At 35.6% G+C, this 20,062-nt stretch overlaps 1 protein-coding gene across 1 annotated transcript in view; it reads right to left on the bottom strand.

Annotated features, from left to right (window-relative positions):
* Positions 1-4,526: 4,526 nt before the first annotated feature.
* LOC128558198 (uncharacterized) overlaps positions 4,527-20,062 on the bottom strand; it is a 32,507-nt gene continuing 16,971 nt past the window's right edge. The window contains exons 2-4 of the mRNA XM_053547030.1: positions 7,744-7,887; positions 6,531-6,677; positions 4,527-5,764 (exon numbers count right to left, since the gene is read on the bottom strand). Of these exons, the coding sequence (XP_053403005.1) occupies positions 4,527-5,764; positions 6,531-6,677; positions 7,744-7,887 (1,529 nt within the window). The remainder of the gene's footprint in view (positions 5,765-6,530; positions 6,678-7,743; positions 7,888-20,062) is intronic.

Below are 20,062 nucleotides of genomic sequence, written 5' to 3'. Positions count from 1 at the left end.
ATATAGGAAACAAATCTAAATTTAGTTGGATATTTGAACATATATCAGTGAAAATTCAATATCTACACCCCTGTATCGTTATAAAATATATTTGCTCGTTGACTGATGATGAAAACAAAACATTCATCTTTATCTGCGACTTTTTAATAAATGTAGATGTCCTAAAATAAACAAAGTGTTATCTTTGCACTACATGTATTTGATTTTGTTGAAATTTTTGTATGTTCTTATCAAGATATTTGTCTAAATGTCTGAGAAATTTCATAAATTTATTGTAGTATTTTGAGAGATATTGCTAATACTATGAAGGGGCGTTAGAAGTCGCAATAAGTGTATTTTCTGGCTCGAGTCCATTTAGCCGGTGCTACAGTGTGTTGCACATTTCATTACCTCATACTTAAACAGACTCCGCCAAACCAAGTTCGCTGTTATTTTGTGTGGTTGCGTTCTATATGCTTCCAAAGGACTTTATTATTGATCTTATCTACATGTCGTTAAAATATGCATTTAACGTTACAGGCGCATTTTGCTATGGGTATAGGATGGGAACCACTGATACTGCTGTGAAAAGTCTCATAGTCGGGGACAAGTACGCATCTAATCTAAAGAAATTGGAAGTTAGCAGGCCGAAATATTCTGCTGCATGTTAAATTATGTTGACTTTCGACTTACTTCCTGGAAAATGGCTGTCCCTGTTTTTTAATCCTGAGTTGGTCATCTAGTAGCAAATACTCTCATAAAATAAACTAGCGTGCCCGCCAATATGGTTTACAAACGATGAGGATAATCCTCTTCAAACACAAACACACAATCTCTCATAATAAATGGACCATACTTTTCGCCTTATGAAACTGCATCAACTTTTAATGTCAGTAAACAGGTGTTCCTATGAAAAGAGATAACATTAAGCCTAGGTATCTTCAATTACCCGGTTCAAATATATTTTTGGCTGAGTGCTCACTGACAATAAGATATGACATGTTAGGCGCCTTGTGCAAATGCTTTCCATATCTCATGAGCACATCATACTTTCTCCTGTGCACCACAAACTATTGATTGAACTGTTTATGCTTTTTATCTTCAATGTTGGACGACTATCCCCAAACTGCGAAATTTCATACTTATTTCTTCAAAATTTCTTTTTACATTTCTCTTCATTGCAGATATAAATGTCAGTAGAACCATGAGAACGCAATAACTTTTTACAAGGCCAGTTGCAAAACGGATTCAAATAATCATAAACCACTGATAATTTGCTTATTTTTTGTCAATTCGGATTTGAATCAGTTTTTACTAATGGAATGCAATATGATTTTATAGACTTGATGGAGGAGGCAAAATTTGCGTCACCTTCCATGGTCCCAAAGTTTTTATTCAATTCATTGTAAGCATGCTAAAAGTCCTTGCATCCATGTCATACCAGTTGCATCATAAAAATTTTGCAAGCCTAACTGCGAGTGTAAAGAAATTCACAGCAATGAATAATAAAATGTCTGACAGACCCCGAACCCAAGAACAGATACAAAACATTTCAACACTGATATTCAACACGATGCACAGTGATGTTGGATATAATTAACATTTATTCAATAACATTTTAATTCTTAAATATTTTAGCTTTTAATTTCTATAGTTGATTCCAAGGTATGCTTCAAAATACGATTACTAGTATTCTGTTTAAGGGGACGCATACTTTGAAATTAGAAAAAAGTGGGTGGGGTATTATAAAATTTACCTGCAAAAAAGTACAAGGTTTTGGTAACTGAAATGAATACTGTTTCAACTGTTATAAGTACACAAAGGATTGCTCACTAAAATAAAAATGAGAAAAACTGAAACAAGAAAGTAATTGTTGAATTACATAAGACTTCTTGTGTACATTCAAAGTCAACAATTATGACTTTTTGGTGCGAAAATAATAGTGCTTCACTTTGTCCAAACATTTATCAATGTCCTACAGATTCTAATTTAAAGAAAGAATGTGAAATAAGTTCACTGTCTTGTTTTTCATTTGGCATATGTGAGCTAAAACACATTATTTAGTTTGTTTACAAAGTAGTGCATAAGAAAAGATACGGTGGTCAAGGAATGCCACATTACAAAACTAAAAGAGTATATTCCCCTTAATACATTAAACATTTATCATTACAGAAGTCTAGTGGCTTACAATAAAGGCCTAGAAATGTTGCCATTATTAATTTTAACTTGGTATTCATGAACTGCAATGCACTTAAATATCAAAACACATTCAACAAACTTTTGAAAATGTACTGTCTTAAAAAATCCCTAAAATAAGTTATGAAATTTGGTTGAGAGGTCCAATCAATGTGTATTTGTGCAAAAGCAACATTCTAATCTTGTTCACAAAAGTTACTAATACACAGCAGGAATGTCAATAATCAAAACTGGACGAATATACAGTTATCCTCACTTTAATGTCATTTATAATTTGGCCTTGAATTCTCCACCATACTTTTCATAACTCTGTTTGCACGAGTTGCACGAGAATGCTGTCATTCACGTAAAAAAATGGGGTCAAATAAATTGTAAATGCAATATCATGTAAACGTAGTTAATGGATTATGCAGTTCAAGATAAACTTTATCTCATAACGTAACGAACATGTATAATGTTGTAACAACAACTTTACTTACACTGATTTAAGTAGCAGTCGGTTTATAAGTGACTTATTTGATTCATTTTGTGTTTTGTTATTGTTGTCAAAAGTATAACGGAAGTGCCCACAACTGAAGCGGAAACCAGTTTGATGCGCAAAGTAGTCCACTGTAAGTAATATTTTTGACAAATGTCCACAGAAATTAATAATTTTCTAATATTAAAGACGAATTTCTGAATAGGATTATTATTTGATAAGAAATTATAATCATCGACATGTTTTTTTTAAAAATCATACACGTGCTGACACCTAAGTTGTCTCCCGTTGTTTATTAGAGTTACCTTTCGTCCGGCGCAGTAATACATTTGCATTGAATCGCCGAGAAGTCGTGGAAAATTAAAAACCATGTAAACAAACTAAAATTAACCACCTTTTCAAGATGAATTTCAAGTGATCGACATAATGCATTTAACCTGCCTGACCTGTGTAGCATCTTAGATATCTGTTCTAAGGTATTCATTGTGTAGAATGTCGTGTTATGCCTTGCAATGCTAATCCCATCTGATTTTTTTGTTTACATTTTTTATCAATGAGAAATATGGCGTCCATCCGAGATGAACTGACGTGGCGTTAAATTTTTACACGTTTAAGCACACTGGTGTGTTAGAAAGAAAATCTCATCCCTTCAACATTATTTGGAACACTGTTATGTAAAAAACCTGTTTTTTCCTTATACAAAAGCTTAATATTTTGTGTTGAATGTACTTTCACAAACACCTCTGTTTTCCTATTACATTCATAGTACCACATCCTTATCCACAAAATACTGAATATTACAGGTGTCCATCAGTATTATATCAGTTTAGGAATATGTTTTTTATTTTCCCACCATCGATTTCTTGAATATGCACCCCTTCCGCATTGCTGTATGAACTGTGAATGTAGCAATATGCGTCCCCTTAAATAATGTTCAGGGTTTTAGAAGCAACCCGTCTACAATATTTTTTCCGTTACGGCTTCTCTTTTTTGTGGGCATACTTTGCGATGCATGGCTCTGTGGCTGTGTTTGGGGTGCTCTGTGCTTCCTGGAAATCTACCATTACCTATTATCTTGTTTACTTCATATAATTCCAAAATATAAACAAAACGAAGAACACATACAATACATTTCCAGTCGGAATATCAACTCGATACTCTATGTTTCACTTTTATTCCATGTTTTACAAATGCAATTCTGAAATATGTTTTCGACAATTGACTATACATCATGTATCCCAGGACAAGATAATTCCGTTTAATAATTCTTTGTTTAATTCTTGTTTACGAGCTATGGTTCTTCTATATCTTTCTCCAGTATATTTTGTCTGTTCTTGCGTCGTTCATATTTCTCTGCCAAGGGTAACGCGAGTATCCACAGTCCACCAGTCATAATCATTGTTGATATCAGCAGCATTCCCGGAGAGTACGATTCAAAGTGGTCCCTCATCATACCTGTTATATAAAAGGTAACAACAAATGAGACATTATTTTTTTTAAGCCGGACTGTTGTAGAGCTATCAACTACAAAATAAAACAATAAAAATAAGTTATGTAAAATTTCAAATAAAGGATATAAAAGGTGTTCATTTTTTTAAGGATGCCACCTTTTAAATTACTTCGTCATATGCACGATAATACAGTGAATTTCTCTCTTTCTTCTCACCCTGGTGATCTTTCTGTGCAACAGGTTGCGAGCTTAAACTAAGCTAGTGAATGGAAACGTGTCAGGTTGACACCCTCGTCAATAGTTAGCAAATAGTGAAAGACTTCGACAATAACAAGGGCTCATCATAAACATATAAATGAGCTTAGGACAATGACTATATAGCATTATAATAGGATCTCAGCTTTACGTATCAAATTTGAATGATCAAGATGACATAACATGTAGAACAGAGAAGGGTAATGTTTTACCTATAACAGGCTGCAAAGCCGCAGATATGGCTGTCTGTGCAAGACCCATAATACCAAGCGCACTACGCAAATTTTCGAGACCTATAAAGTCGACCAGAATCACTGGGTATAGACTGAAGTAAACACGGCCAAATATTCCATAAATCACACTGTATATCACAAATACAGTATACGTTTTTAACAGTGGAGTAAAACAAGTTGCAAATCCCATCGTCACAATTGCAAATGATAGGATTTTGTTTCTTCGTATGTACTGTTTATCTGCAAACACACCCCAGAAAATCGCTGCACACATATCAGTGACACTTACAATGGTTATAAGAAGTCCACACTTTTTGGAAGATATTCCTAAGTCTTTGGCATACGCTGGTAGATAAAGCCCAATGGATGCAACCATTATGATGAAACATCCACAGGGAATAAAGAATAGAAACGGAATCCTTTTCATCGGCCCACAGTCAATAACTGAGCCAAATTTGAAAAAGACCCTTTTAAAACATGCACATGTTTGTTTGTTTTCAGACTGTTTTTCGTCATGTTCTTGCGTTTTTGAACTCAGATCTAACATAGAAGAAAAAGAAAGTTCTGTGCTTGCGTACCTCCCAATACTAGATTTGTTCAGAGCTGAAACTGCACTACCCATTGTATGTGCAAGACTCGTTTTACTGAGCTCGGATATTGTACGTTTCCTCGGGTTCCGAGCTGCAGTGATACGTAACGAGACAGGAGAAAACTTTGCGTCAATTAAAGGTGAAGTAGTTCCTTTAATATTGTGTTCATTTTGCAGCTCTAAGTGACCAACGTTTCTCGTTTCACTCGCTGTACGAACTTTGTTTATTTTGTCTGTGTGTCTTTTACTTTTTAGTGACCCATTTGTTTTCTGTTCATCGATATCACAAAAGTTTTTGTCATCATTTTGCGTTTCATCCGTATTAGGATCCTTATCTTTTGTATAAAATGTTGTTGGTCGCATCAACAGCCCTGAGACGGTCATATGTAACATTACACCGCCTAACAGCAAGACAGTACCAGAAAATGCATATTCATCGATCCAATGAGGAATAAGAACCGAGAAAATGAGAGAACCAACACTAGCACCTGTGGCAGAAATGCAGTTGGCGAGGCTTCGGTACTTTTCAAAATATTGACTTATGAGTGCAATTGTTGGCGCAGTAATCATTCCATGAGCTATACCTGAAAGAAAAGCTTTGAAATATCATCACTTGTTAGATAATGATAATGGATTGTAATCAAGTCTGTGTAGTTAAATTAATCAGTGTGTTTGTTTAAAGAAATCAGCTAGTGAATGTTTTTCTAAAGAGGAGCCTGCAAAAATTAAAAACATGGTCGGTCTCCAGTTCTTCTAAAGGCTGAAATACATACTTACTTCTAGTATATATAAGAATATACAAAAATGTACAATTCCCTGTTCCAAAATCCTCTCTGACCTGTGGAAGCTACAGTCTATAAGCATGGACGAAAATTACCATTGGTACCAATATTGACAGCCAGTTGTTATTTCTGCTTTTGGAGCCGTTGGTGACAACCGCTACCATAGGTTCGTAATAACAACGCAGATATTTTAAACATATATACTACAGATATTTTCTAATTTCGTGAATGCAAAAAAATAAAACAAGGACAAAAGTCCATCACATTCATAGATAGCAGCTACTAATACAAAAGAAATAATAGTAGTTTATATTTTGTGAAGGTCAGTTTTAAGGAATATGTATGCTGCAATAGTAAAACACCCGCACTTCAGGTTGTCGGCATAATTTTAACCGATGCTGGTATCCATACTTACCGCTTGTCCATCAATGGCATAAATTGTTACCAAGAGTTACCAGTGATGAAAATACAGGTGCAATGTGGCAAAAGTGAGTGAGTGAACTATTTATTTTACTCAAAAATGTCTAACAATGAAGTGCTTTGTAAGAAAAGTTTCCAAAGAGCTTACCACTCACACAACCAAGAAGCAGGATCAGTATTTCTACTGTTGGTGCGAATGCGGACAGAATATGTGCTGTGGACATAATCAGACCGCCTAAAACAATGAACTGTCTACTGCTGAAATATCGTAAGCCAACTGTTGTGACAATTAATGCTGGAAGAAATAATAAAAGATATTAAGTCAATGAGCATAAGCTCTTGTTATATAAAAACACATTTGTAAACAGTGACAGAAGATATTTAGCAGGTTTGTTTTTGCCACTGACCGTTCCAAGGCGGTGCCCCACTGTGTTCCTTTGTTTGTTCGTTTTGTCCTATGTGTTGGCTGTGTGTGTGTGTGTGTGTGTTCCTTTGTTTGTTCGTTTTGTCCTAATGTGTTGGCTGTGTGTGTGTGTGTGTGGTGCAGGCGTCTGCGTGCTGTGGGTTTCGTTGTGAGGAGGCTGCGTTTTTGGTGCGTGGCATTCCCAATTTGATATTTGTCTTTGTTTTTTAGTATAAGATTTGGTTAGTAGGTAGTAAAATTTTAAGCACCTCCAATTTCAATCATGAGTTGATAAAAACATGTTGTATTCCGGTAACTCATAGGGATGCTCTTCAGTCGGATTTCTGGGATATATATCAGGAATGAACATGTTTTTTCTGTTCTAGCAGAAATAACAACACCATTATGTAGAGGTAGTACCTAAAACTTTGAAATATGCAAAACAATCTAATCTAATAAAATAAATTCAGATCCATTATTTTAAGCAGAACTTTAGAAATAACGTTATATGTAACATACCACACTTCATGTATAAAAACAAAAAATATTTTCAATATTTACCCTGCAAATTGACATTTAATTGAAATGACTTATCAGCAAGTTTTTCACCGTGCAGTTAATTCATTGTTTATTTTAATTTGTGTCATACAGATGCATGGATAAATACTATGAAGGATTATTATTTGCGTCACTAATATGCCTTAATCATTATGTAATGTGGAAACTCCACAGGTCGCTTAACAAAACAATAATGAAAAACATTTTATTAACCCTGTCCATGGACTGTAGTGGAAATGTTTGCTACAGTTCACGCCCTCTGGCCCAAAGTTGAGCAGAACTTAATATTTGAACATGTACCAAAATGCAGTTTGCAGACATCCGTCATTATATGCTGTCAGTCTAAAATGAAACAGCGGTGTTTGTAAAATAAAGTTATCTACATAAATATCTCTCTTACCAGTGGCACTGTATGTGCCATTCAAACAACTGGCAATCAAAGATGTCATGGACGAACTTGATCCGTACTTGGTCTGGATTTCTATAAACAACACGCCGAATGCTTTGTAACTTCCAACAGATAGAAGACAATTGCAGAAAGAAGCTTGAACAAAAATCATTTAGCCATTATAACAGGAAGTATACTAGTAGCTAGCATGATCTTCACAAAATTGGAAAAACGACGCTTTATAATTTCTTGAAAGGTTTTGGCACACAGTTACTACTGTTTGCAGATCAAATTGCCCTTTCACACTTTTTGAAGTTGATAGAGTTATACGTTTACGTCACAAAAGCGACGAAGCGGAAGCTATTCTAAGAGTAATCCTGACAGGTTAACCCCGCCCCATCCGCTAGCTTTCTACCGTATTGAATGCGTCGTGTACACGACTCTTCAACATGTCTAAATATAGGCCCAGTATCTTAATTGATTGTAATGGATACGTTGTTTAAAAAGTAAAATACTCCTATTTCAACAACGCCCAAATTAGTGCTGCAAATCTATAGAGGTTTGGAACACCGAACTGGTCTACGTGTTGCAACAGAAAGTTTTATATACAAAAATGTTTGCCAGAGTCTGTAGTTTCTGGAACTACTATTCCTTTGGTTTGACCAGGATGCAAAAGTTGAGAAATCCAAGATGGCCGCCAAAACAAATCATTTAGAGAATATTCATATAAGCTAATTTCTCTTGCCTATTTTGAGTTTTAAAATATATACATCACCTTATAAGTAAGAATTGATATTACTCATGCGATACAAGTGTACTTTCTTTTTATTTTTTTTTCGTTTTTATTACTTTTTTCACATAAAATATGCTAAATTAAGCTTGAAAATAGGGGTTGGGGTTAGCATTTTCATGTTTGTATTTAAAAAGAACAGGCAAACATATGTTATTTTCATTTGAAAGTAATGTACAATGTATGGACATTTATGTACATGCATAGCTATTGACATTTAATGGAATTTCATGATGCATTATATGCATACGAAGTGGGTGGGGGAAATTAATTGCCTTCCAGCTGAACCTCATATTACGTTATTTTCAATTATACCGGTGTCCATTTTATCTTGGTGACTCTTACAATAGATAGATCTATATAAATATTTTATGACAGCAAGGTACAGTTTGTGCAAGGAGTATCCAATATTGAGACTAATATTAAAAGATGACTGAATTGAAGGTAAGTTTGTTTTTATAAAAGGTTACATCAAGCATAAAATGATCATAATATTTTACAAAAAGTGAATTTCATTTACAACAATGTGTTGCTTTTTCAAATTGTAACTTCTTACATTAGTATCACGTTAAGTTAAAAAATTTACTTGTTTGGTAATAGACTAATCTACTACTGGTAATCAGATGTGTAGATTTAGCATTTGCACAGTTACTCCCCTTTAATGTAATTCAGCCATGAAAAGTTGTCTGCAAGTCTTGAAGGTTACTGAAGTTTATACTCTTTAAACTGTTACCACTACTGAGGAAAAGTAATTGTTATGGTAGGTATATTTTAATAAAATCAAGAAAGTGTTTTTCTTAATGTTTTGTCACTTATTTAGTGTCTCCAGAAGATTACTTTGCTAATAATTTAGCCACTGGTATGTAAACAAAAGTACACTTTTTGCAATTTATGAATTTAATACAACTAGGGCTGTTTAATTTATATAAAAAAACTTACCAATGTTAAATTTAAGAAAATAGTCAGGCCTGCGGGGATATTTATATATTTAAACTCATTTTTGCTTATTTTCCATACCCCCATGATCATTTTCCAAGCAAAGTTGAGTAGTAATCGGATGTGAACTAGAAACCGGGTATATGCCCTTTTAAGGATGTTTGTTTTAAATACTCAATAAATCAGGTATTTACTCTAGATGGCTTTTAACTTTGTTTTCAGAGAATCGTGCAACATTTTCAAGATATGTCACTCTGAGTAGAATAAGTGGATCTGTTGTGATCAACAGTTTTGAAAGCCACACTAAGAACCAGTCACTTACCAAGTTGTACATGATGATTCTTAACATCCAACAAATTTTAGATTTGAAGGTATATAGCGTATACACTATTTTGTACATTACTTCAGATATATAATTTTGAATTAATTTTGCAGTAACATGAAAATAAAATTTTAGAAGAGAATGCATTACAGCAGAAACCTAAGTAAGCAAATGAATATCAGCGCAGAGTGATTTTAAAGATAGCATTTTAATACTGCTAGGAAAATAAAATAAATGAATGAAGATATTGTGTAAAAATAGCACAAACTATTATTGCAGAACTGTTGATGTACATTTACTGGACCTACCAGTCAAGACAGGAGACAAAGATGAAGAAACTTACTTGCCTGTTCATAAAGGTATATTCTCTCAAAGTAGTACTTTAAATACTTATTTTTACATCTTTTTTCATCTGTTGTATTTGTGTTATGCAAACATTATTGGAAAAAGGAATGTACGTCTGCCAGATATGTCCTGTAGTTCACTAATTAGACTCAAAGACTGGCCAGAGAATATTGTAAAAAGTTGCATCTTTCATTTGATACATAACTGACACAAATATGTTGGGTTTTTTGTCAACAGACTGGAGCTGATGTCACGACCTTAGTAGCAGTTCAATCCACTTGCCCAGAAGAGAGCAGGAACGGATAGCTATATACATGTAATAACAATTATAATTTGGTGCGAGATCTTGAATTTTATCAAGCATAAATGAACAGTTTATGTCACTTGATTTGGCATCAGCATATTTCAATTCCTTAGGCCAAGCCTGTTTAAATGTTTGCCTAATGGTATGAACCAAAGACTGACTTTGTACACACATTATGTTGCAAATGTTTTTTTTTAATTAAAATGTTTCCTTAATACATGTATAGCTAAGCAAATAAAAGTAATTCACCTAACTACCAATCCTTTATAATGACACTACTGGTTGCGAGAGGGGGGACAAAGAAAACTTTATGTTGGCCTATACAAACAAATGTGAAATATCGATATTAACTTTGTTTCTCTGTGTAAATTACTACAGTGTACATGACAGAAATGTACCTTCCTACCTAACTAACTACCTACCCGGAAACAAAAATATTTTTAAATTCAGCCTACTATAATTCCTAATACGTAAAGTAAACATGTTCTTGTGTAAACATGTTCTCATGAACAAAATTAATCAAACCGAGTCTGCTATTATTCTTCTTGGTTGCATTCTTTGCTTTCAAAGGATCTGTTTACAGATTTTATTAGCGTTTCCTGATATTTCAAAATGAAGATTTTTTATATTATTCACAAACTTCTGGATTATCCACACAAGTACAATGTACATAAAACCCAAATCAATACTATTTCATTTCAGACCCGCTGGCTCGATTTATGCTGGATTTTGAATATGACAAACAAGGAAAACAATGAAACACCATTGAAAACAAGATCCAGTAGTGATAATTTTGACTGGACAAAACAATGCTTTATTTGTTCTTGTACATGTGACCCTAACTGTAAATCTTCATCAAAAGGCTAAACGCGAAGTTGGTCTTATGTAGAAAGTTCTATTTCTACTGACCATAACACTATATATCACAAAGTATTAAAAACAGCTCTTGAGATAAATGACGCAACAATTATTAATCGTTTAAGTAGTGTTGCAAATGGTGATCTAGTTGCAGCTGGAGCACGTTATCATAGGAGAAAAGGCTGTCTTGCAACGTACCTGAGTTATGCACGAACTGATGGTCGTACTCCACCCAAAAATTTACCTAGTGCATCTGACAAATATAATAAGGTGTACAAACGGGCAGCAGAGAAACTGAAACAAGAGTATAAGCAGTCTATTGTAGTCCAAAATAAGGTGTATTACTTGTCTACGTTAAAAGAACGTTTCATTCAATTAGCCACAGACGAGGGATGTGAAACTCCACATAGTTATAAGAATTCTTATTTAAAGAAGCTTCTTAGTGATATATGGCCTGAGATAGCCTTTATTCACAATCCTGGAAAATCAATCTGATCTAGTGTGTTCGTGTACTAAATCAATAAATGATGCCATTAGAGAAGCGAAACAGTTGGAACAAGCTATTGAAGAAAATACTGAATGCTCATATAACATCACTGAAACAGAGCCAGACTCAGACGAAACACTCGTGCATAAAGCGATTGGAATATTACGAAAAAGAATAATCGACCATCATTCCAGACTTGATAACTACAGTGCTGAATACTATTCACCTGATGAGATGAACTTGTCTGCCCAAGTAGATTTTTGCGAGCCCTTGCTTTATAAAGCTATATGTTGGCTGTCAGACAAAAAATGTTTCAATGCTGCATCAGAAACCACAAAAAGAAAATGTTTAGCAATTTCCAGTGACATAATGACTCTAGTTACATCCACGCCATCGCCAAAGCATCTTGGATAAGGTGTCCATCTTTACCAAGAATTTAACAGTCGCCATATAATTGAAGACATGTCTGCACTTGGTTACACAATAACATATCCAGATCCCGAATGTTTCTAACATCAGCAGCCCAGAAAGCCATTGACTCACAAAAGGTCACTCCATCTGGAGGAATTGTGCCAGATAACATTATTTCTAAACAGAGAGGAGGGAAACTTGTTGTTGCAGTGGCAGATAACTGGGACCATAACGAGAGAACGGTGGATGGGAAAAGAACAACACATGCTATGACCAGCATTCTTGTAACTAGTACCAATGTTGAAAGCATACCAAGTCCACGACTAGAAAAGTCAACCAGCAGAACATTTGACAGAAAGTCCCTACCTAGTGGTAGTCTATGTAGCATCACACCTTACAAGAAGCCGAGTCAAAGGCCAACTCCTGTCTTCGAAAGCCCTGTCACACTAGACGAGATAAATCCATCAGAACCAAGTACTGTCAAGAAAGCTGGACTAACTGAATTGCTGTACTCACTGGGACGGTGTTCTGCCTTTTGTGACGACTTAGCTGAAGATAATAAAGTTCCAAATTGGAGCATATTTTCTGCTAATTCAGTCAGTCAAGACCAGCAACAAGTCTCTACCATTTCCTACAACCCAATCATCATGGCCAAACCTACAAACTACAGCACAGTGTACACAACACTTCTACGGGCGAAAGAGGTCATGCATGAATTAGGCCAAAGTCATATTCCTGTCGTTTTTGACATGGGCCTGTTAACAAAAGCTCTTGAAATCGTATGGAGTCAAGACGATTCTCTGAAAGGTGTTATCCCTGTCGAAGGTGGGATGCATCTTCTCATGTCTGTCTTCGCCGGAGTTGGCTTTTTATATGGAGAAGCAGGTTTGAAGAATCTTCTAACTGATGCTGGAACATATGCCTCAGCTACAGCGGCCAATATACTGACAGGCAAGGATTTTGACCGTGCATTGGCAGCCTTCAAGTTGATTGACGAGGTTTTATACAGCCGCTTATTGATCAACTTTCAGAACTTGTGCATGAACAACAACAAAGATGTCCACCAATATGTCACATCAATGTTGTCAAGACTCAGATGCATGAATGAGGATTTGTATCCACCTCCGAAATAGAGAGCTACTGCGAAGCCATCGCGATTCATGTGCTTCCACTGCTCGACGAGTTCCGAGAAGAGGGACGGAAAGTATCACCAACGTTCCGGGTATGGTACGATTACTTGTCAAGAGTATCAACACCTATGAAACTTTTCCTGAAATCTACAAGGTCTCCAAACTGGACAGTGCACCAATACGCTAAACTACAGCTCGTGCCTTTATTGTTTGCGTCGAATCGCACAACTTATGCTAAGTATATGGCAATTCAGTATATCACTATGAACAGACTACCGACAGAAGTGAAAGAAGGGTTTCTTGAAGGGTTGTTTATAGCTAAACTGGCATCTGGCAAATTTAACAATGTGTGGTTAGACTACACCCTTGAGGTAACTCAAAATAAGGCACTAAAGGGCTCAGGTGGAATCATCGGCCTGACACTGAAAGAAAATGCACTTGCCCGTTGGTTTCTGGCACGACCTCTAGCATCTCGATATTCCATGTCATTTCATGAAAGCATAGACAACAGAAATGATGATGGAAACACCAAACACCACAGTGACACAAAAGCAAAACGAGAAAACTATGAGAAAACTGTAGCGAAAATGGCAAACCTGTTTGAAAACAATTACATAGACCCATTTGATCTTAACGCCTCACCTGAAAAGCTTGTGAATTTTGCCACAGGGGTTCATGCTACAGAGGACGTTCAACAGTCGATGACACAATGTCTAGAGAGAGGCTATAAGATGTCTGAATCGTTTGTATCTGAACGACTTATCGCAAAAAGTGATGGTTCAGATCCTCCTGAGAAAAACATATTTAGCCCAATGCAAAGAAGTAATGTGAAAACAATGTCAGACTTAAAGGAAAAAACACCGAGGAAACCAAAGGCAGAAGTACTTAATGGGGCAACAATGTTTCAACGGTTATTGGCTATAAATGCATATAAAAAAGTGCCATCTGAACGTGTATTTGCATTTGAAAATACAACGGTACCGTTAAGTATGTTCAGTGATGAAGGACACATGATCAAAACAAAGAAGTCGGACTTCATGACAAAGTTGGAGGAACTGTTGCCAAACAAACTGGAAATGACGGAGAACCCAGAAGTGGTCATATTCGATGGCATGGCTATCGTTCAGATACTACCTGTTCTTAGTGAGCAGGAAACATTCGCTGACATGGCAGCTAAGTTCCAGTCGTACATAATCAATAAAGCTCGTGATATTTTGCCAAATAGTTTGAAAACAGAGACACGAAAAGGTAGAGGAGACAGTAGCATAAGTAGCTGTAAAATTATCGATGTCCGAGGTGAGCTGAAAGTACCAAAGGACTGGAAGATGTTTTTTCGCAGCGGGGAAAATAAGGAGATACTTGTACATTTCTATATTGGATACATGGCAGAGCATGCGTGCAGTGAATTAAAACAACAGGAAAAACTTGTGCTAAATGGTGGGAAAAGTAAAAATTGCGTTACAGTCACCACAGACAAGTGTTCTAATCAGCTGGAACTTGACACTTACCAAGAAGAAGCAGACACGGTCATGATACTTCACGCCAAGTACGAGGCGAATAGGGGATCAACTTGTTTAGTAGTTCACTCTCCAGACACGGATGTACTTGTACTCTTGCTATATCATTACCGTTATATTGGCGCTGCACACGTATTTATGTCAACAGGAAGAGTAACCGTGCACACGGATGGTAGACGATTCTTTCCAATTCACCAGTTGATCGACAAACAGACTGAGGAACAATTAAATATCCTGCTACCAGTATACTGCATCACAGGATGTGACACTACAAGCGGATTCTTCGGAAAGGGTAAGCGAAGAGCATTTAAAATGATGACAGAGAGAGCGTCACTGTACCAATCACTCTGCCACATTGGTGAAGAACTACTGCTTACTGATCTCCAGCGGACTGCGTGCACTAAGTTTGTTATCAGTCTGTATGGCGGCAACGATACGCAAACCCTGCATCAGTTAAGGTGCGTCAAAGCCCAGAGTTCTGTTTACCCAAGGAACATTCTTCCAACAGCTGACAGTCTCTGTCTTCACCTGCAGCGATGTGAGATCCAGTTGTGGATATGGCGTCACGCCACTACAGCACAGCATCATCTTCCACCACTTACAGAATTTGGATACGAAGTAGACGAAAACGGGATAAAGCCTAAAATGATGAATCAGGCAGCAGCTGCGCCAGAACTGTTGAATGACCTCGTCTGTAGTTGTGAAATATGCAGCGAAACATGCATGTGCTTTCAAAACAAACAGCCATGCACAGTGGCATGTTGTTGCACCGGCAACATTAACTCGGGGGACATGTTGTGCATGAACATGTATACACTTGCATCGGTCTTTGTCGTGGACAATGACAATTCAGATGATGAATAAAAAGTAATAATTACAATTAATAAAAACTGTGTATGCCTGAAAACAGGCACGATGTTTTACGCAATATAAAATTGAATCAACAAAACAATACATAGTGGAATGTACTGGCATTTATTTAATAACTAAATGCTACTTGTGTGCGTTTATACCGGTAAAAAACACATTAGGACCTATGCAAATGCATGAATTGCACTAGCGATTCGTAGATGATTTGCAAAACGTCCAAATGTGGTTTTTACCCGTATAAACGCTCAAAAATTAGCATTCATTTCTTAGCTTGCTACAAAAATAAGTTAATTGCTATGCCATGAATATCAGAAAATAAAAATACATGCCAGGATATCGAGCCTTTCGATATCTAAATAGAACAGCCAAAAAGCCCACCAATATTCAGTTGTAATTCACATTGCGATAAAATTACAGTTCTTGCTTTTTATCTAATATATCACTTATTTCAGAAAAAAAGCATGCAGTTGCTTCGATTCCATTTTAATCGTTACCATGAGAAATTTAGTGTTAGCTTAATTTATTGCTCTTTTAGATATTCTGGTGTCTAGTTTTGAAAGAATTTTTCTAACAACATCATTTTGTTCATGTTTTTTGTTTTTGTTTTTTTTTTGTAAATGACGTCAGATTGCGCATGCAGTCACACCGAAAGAACCGTTCCTGTTGTTACGCCAATGTTTATACAAAAAAAAAAAAAACAACAACTATTACAAAACATTTACATTCGTAAAAATATTGGATCAGTATGTATTAAGAATTTTGAAAAACTGACTGAAATACTTATTTAGTATTGACATGATTCTTTTCGGTATACGATTCATTTTGCTTTTATACATTGTCTGCATTTGTTGTAAATCGTACACTACTGACATGAACTTTACTAACAAAAACTCAATAGGTAAAAATTCGGGTGATTACATAAAGTGTTGGACTTTACATTGTATATAACAATAATTATTTCTTTAAAATGTATACATGTGTACACTTTCTAAAGATTATATGAAATATAGTAGCTGTCTTACGTGAAAATAAGAATGCATTAAGATACATTTCATGATACACAATATTTATGTAAAAAGATATATTGACTATTGTTAGTGTTTATCATCTGCTATTGATAAGCTATTTCTATGTATTTTAGCACTATATCTGCCTTGAATGATAGTTATAGGAATATTGTATATATGTACTGAAGTGTTTTGAATTTAGTAAATACTTCTTTTTGTTACTATATTGATTTTGATTTGTTAAGTTAAATACGTTATGTTACTGGTTATGATGATACTGAGTAAATTCATAAATCAGATACTTTTTCTTTTTTTCATTTGGAAATATAACGTGATAACTGCTAAAACTAACGCTATACAAGGTGCAGCTGAAAAGCAATTTCCCCCCCCCCCCCCCCACTCCCGACACCTCCTACTGTAAAGCCCTACAACATCATGGTAACAAACTGGTAGATCATTTATAGGATTTAGATATACTGCGAACGAACATTATGGCTTGAAATCAACAGTTGTGTGCGTTCTTGCTAAGCTTACACATGAAAATGCTAACCCCAACTCTTAATTTTGAGCTAAATTTAGCGTATTTTAGGTGAAAAAAAAGATTAAAAACAACAAAAATAGAAACAAAGTACATTTATACTGCATTTGTAGTATAACTGCTACCATATTAGATTGTATATGCCTTTTGAACTCAACCGTTGAAATGGAAAGTAATGCGTATCAAAATTCCTTAAAATTTTCTGTTTTGGCGGCCATCTTGGATTTTTCAGACTTTGCGTCCAGGTCGAACCATAGAAGTTGCAGTTCTAGAAACTACAGACTCTGACAAACATTTTGATATATAAAAGTCATTGTTGCAACACATAGACCAGTTACCCCTGGAAATATGCAAGTAATTTGAGCTGATTTGCAGTACTAAATGGGAACAGCGTTTTGTGTTTGTTTTGACAATTATTATCGGCGAGGGAAAAATATTTGCGTCTATAGTAAATTCCGGCCACGGCGTAGTTAAAGTTATACAGAACTAGTTTTTGTTGCGTAATAATAATTAGTAAGTGACCTTATAACGGAGATTTAATGTAAAACAATCATTGAACTACACAACACTTGTAATTGTGATATCCATAAAAATCTGATTCTGCAGTGAATGCATCATTGCTGTATGTCAATGCTTTGGTCCTTTACGGCACATACTACTACTGTTTGCAGATCAAATTGCCCCTTCAACCTTTTTCAAATCCAATAGGAGGATACTACGTCATCGCGCACCTGCTAAAACGATCGTCCGCGGACACCAAAGGTAAACAAACCCGTCGCTCGGAAAGTAAAATTTGATCTTTATTTATCAACACTGACATTTGCAAAATCTCTTTCGGTGCATCGAAGAACTATATGTCCTATAGTGTCCCCGGTGTATATACTTTTCTAACAGTCCTTGTAGTTTTATAGATTACGATGTTTAATTTTTTTTCTCAAAGATCCACTGCGTAGACGGACCCATAGATTTGCATGTCTGGCTTAATAGACGCTTATACAATCGTGCACGAGCTCGATCAATTGTCGTCGGGTCTTCCAAAATGCCCATACACTATCATCAACGTTCAAGTTTGTCCCGTGGTTATGTATTTAGGATGTTTTGAGAGAAAATTTAAAAAGATCCATCATGTAAACGGCTGATGAAAAGATCCACCATGTAAACGGGTGATAAAAAATCGATCCACCAGGATGTAAATTAACCTGAACTTCCTCCTTTTCCTTTTTTCTAGTTAAGCTGGTATTCTTTTAATAAATATTAATTGTATATTTCAGAAAATGTTCGTCTGTGCTCTATGTGCTAAAGAATATAAAAGCAAGTCTGGCTTAATTAAGCACGAGAAGAGGCATGCGGGCGTTGGCAAGCATAAATGTCTTCATTGAGGTATGCATGCCTTCTCCAGAAAAGACTTCGAGACGCATATAGCCAGGCACAGCAATGACAGACTATATGTTTGCACCAAATGTGGTATGTAATTAAGCAATGGCGATTTCTTTTGTAAATTCTGTTAGTTCATTGCTGATTTAATAGCATCCGAAATATTATGACTGATCATCTTTATAAACATAGGTCATAGACCTATAAACGTAGGTCAGTCACAATTCATTACGTCTCGTGACCGAAACCCGGTCTCGTTAGCTTTCAAAATAAAATCTCACTATTTTCACCTACAGTTTTGATTATTTATTTTATATACACATCTAGTATACTTATTATATGAATGAAAAGAAATAAAATATTCCTTCAAAATCTTTTAAGTATGACAAGTTAAAATGACTTAAGTTTCAACATACCCAAATTTTGCTTCTTCACTATGCTAGATCTATATGCTTATACAGTTAGTTAACGGTATGGCAGATCTCAATTCCTAACAACAAAATTATTTTTAAAAAGTGTTTGGACATTATCATTAATTCCAGTTTCTGTGAAGACTTATCATTTTTTAGACGCATTTGAAGTGATGATCTGGACATTGTCCTAATTTTGGACTTAACATTAGTCAACTTAACTTTCGTGGTTATTTTAGAAATCTGCGTTTTTCATCTAGCACCAATAACGTTGGCGTCAAAGCTTTCATACAATACCTGAGCTAATTTCCCATGGCGTAAATTTTATGTGCACTTAGATACGTGTATGTTTAACAAAGGTATCACCCGGAGTATTTGCTTTTATTTATTTTGTCCTTGTTTCAGATATTCCTAGCATAGTAGATACAGAAATAGAGGAGATGAATCGCCTTATGTCATTTGTACTGGAATGCCTTGCTAGTGTCGGACTTGGGAACATATTTTTGGATTATTTCCGACAACTACAATCAGGGGTACAAACTGTTAACAACATCGCGTTTCTACTGTGGACAGATGTCGTTCAGTGGTATAGCCACGAATCAGCCGCCACTATGCGCCACTATGACCTATGTTTATAAAGATGATCAGTCATAATATTTCGGATGCTATTAAATCAGCAATGGACTAACAGAATTTACAAAAGAAATCGCCATTGCTTAATTACATACCACATTTGGTGCATACATATAGTCTGTCATTGCTGTGCCCGGCTATGTGCGTCTCGAAGTCTTTTCTTGAGAAGGCAAGCATACCACAATGAAGACATTTATGCTTGCCAACGCCCGCATGCCTCTTCTCGTGCTTAATTAAGCCAGACTTGCTTTTATAATTCTTTAGCGCATAGAGCACAGACGAACATTTTCTGAAATATACAATTAATATTTATTAAAAGAATATCAGCATAACTAGAAAAAAAGAAAAGGAGGAAGTTCAGGTTAATTTACATCTTGGTGGATCGATTTTTTATCACCC

This window comes from Mercenaria mercenaria, chromosome 7 (genome assembly GCF_021730395.1).
Source record: "Mercenaria mercenaria strain notata chromosome 7, MADL_Memer_1, whole genome shotgun sequence".
NCBI lineage: Eukaryota > Metazoa > Mollusca > Bivalvia > Venerida > Veneridae > Mercenaria > Mercenaria mercenaria.
The sequence above is the reverse complement of the archived record's forward strand: the minus strand, read 5'-3'. Positions and strand labels throughout refer to the sequence as shown.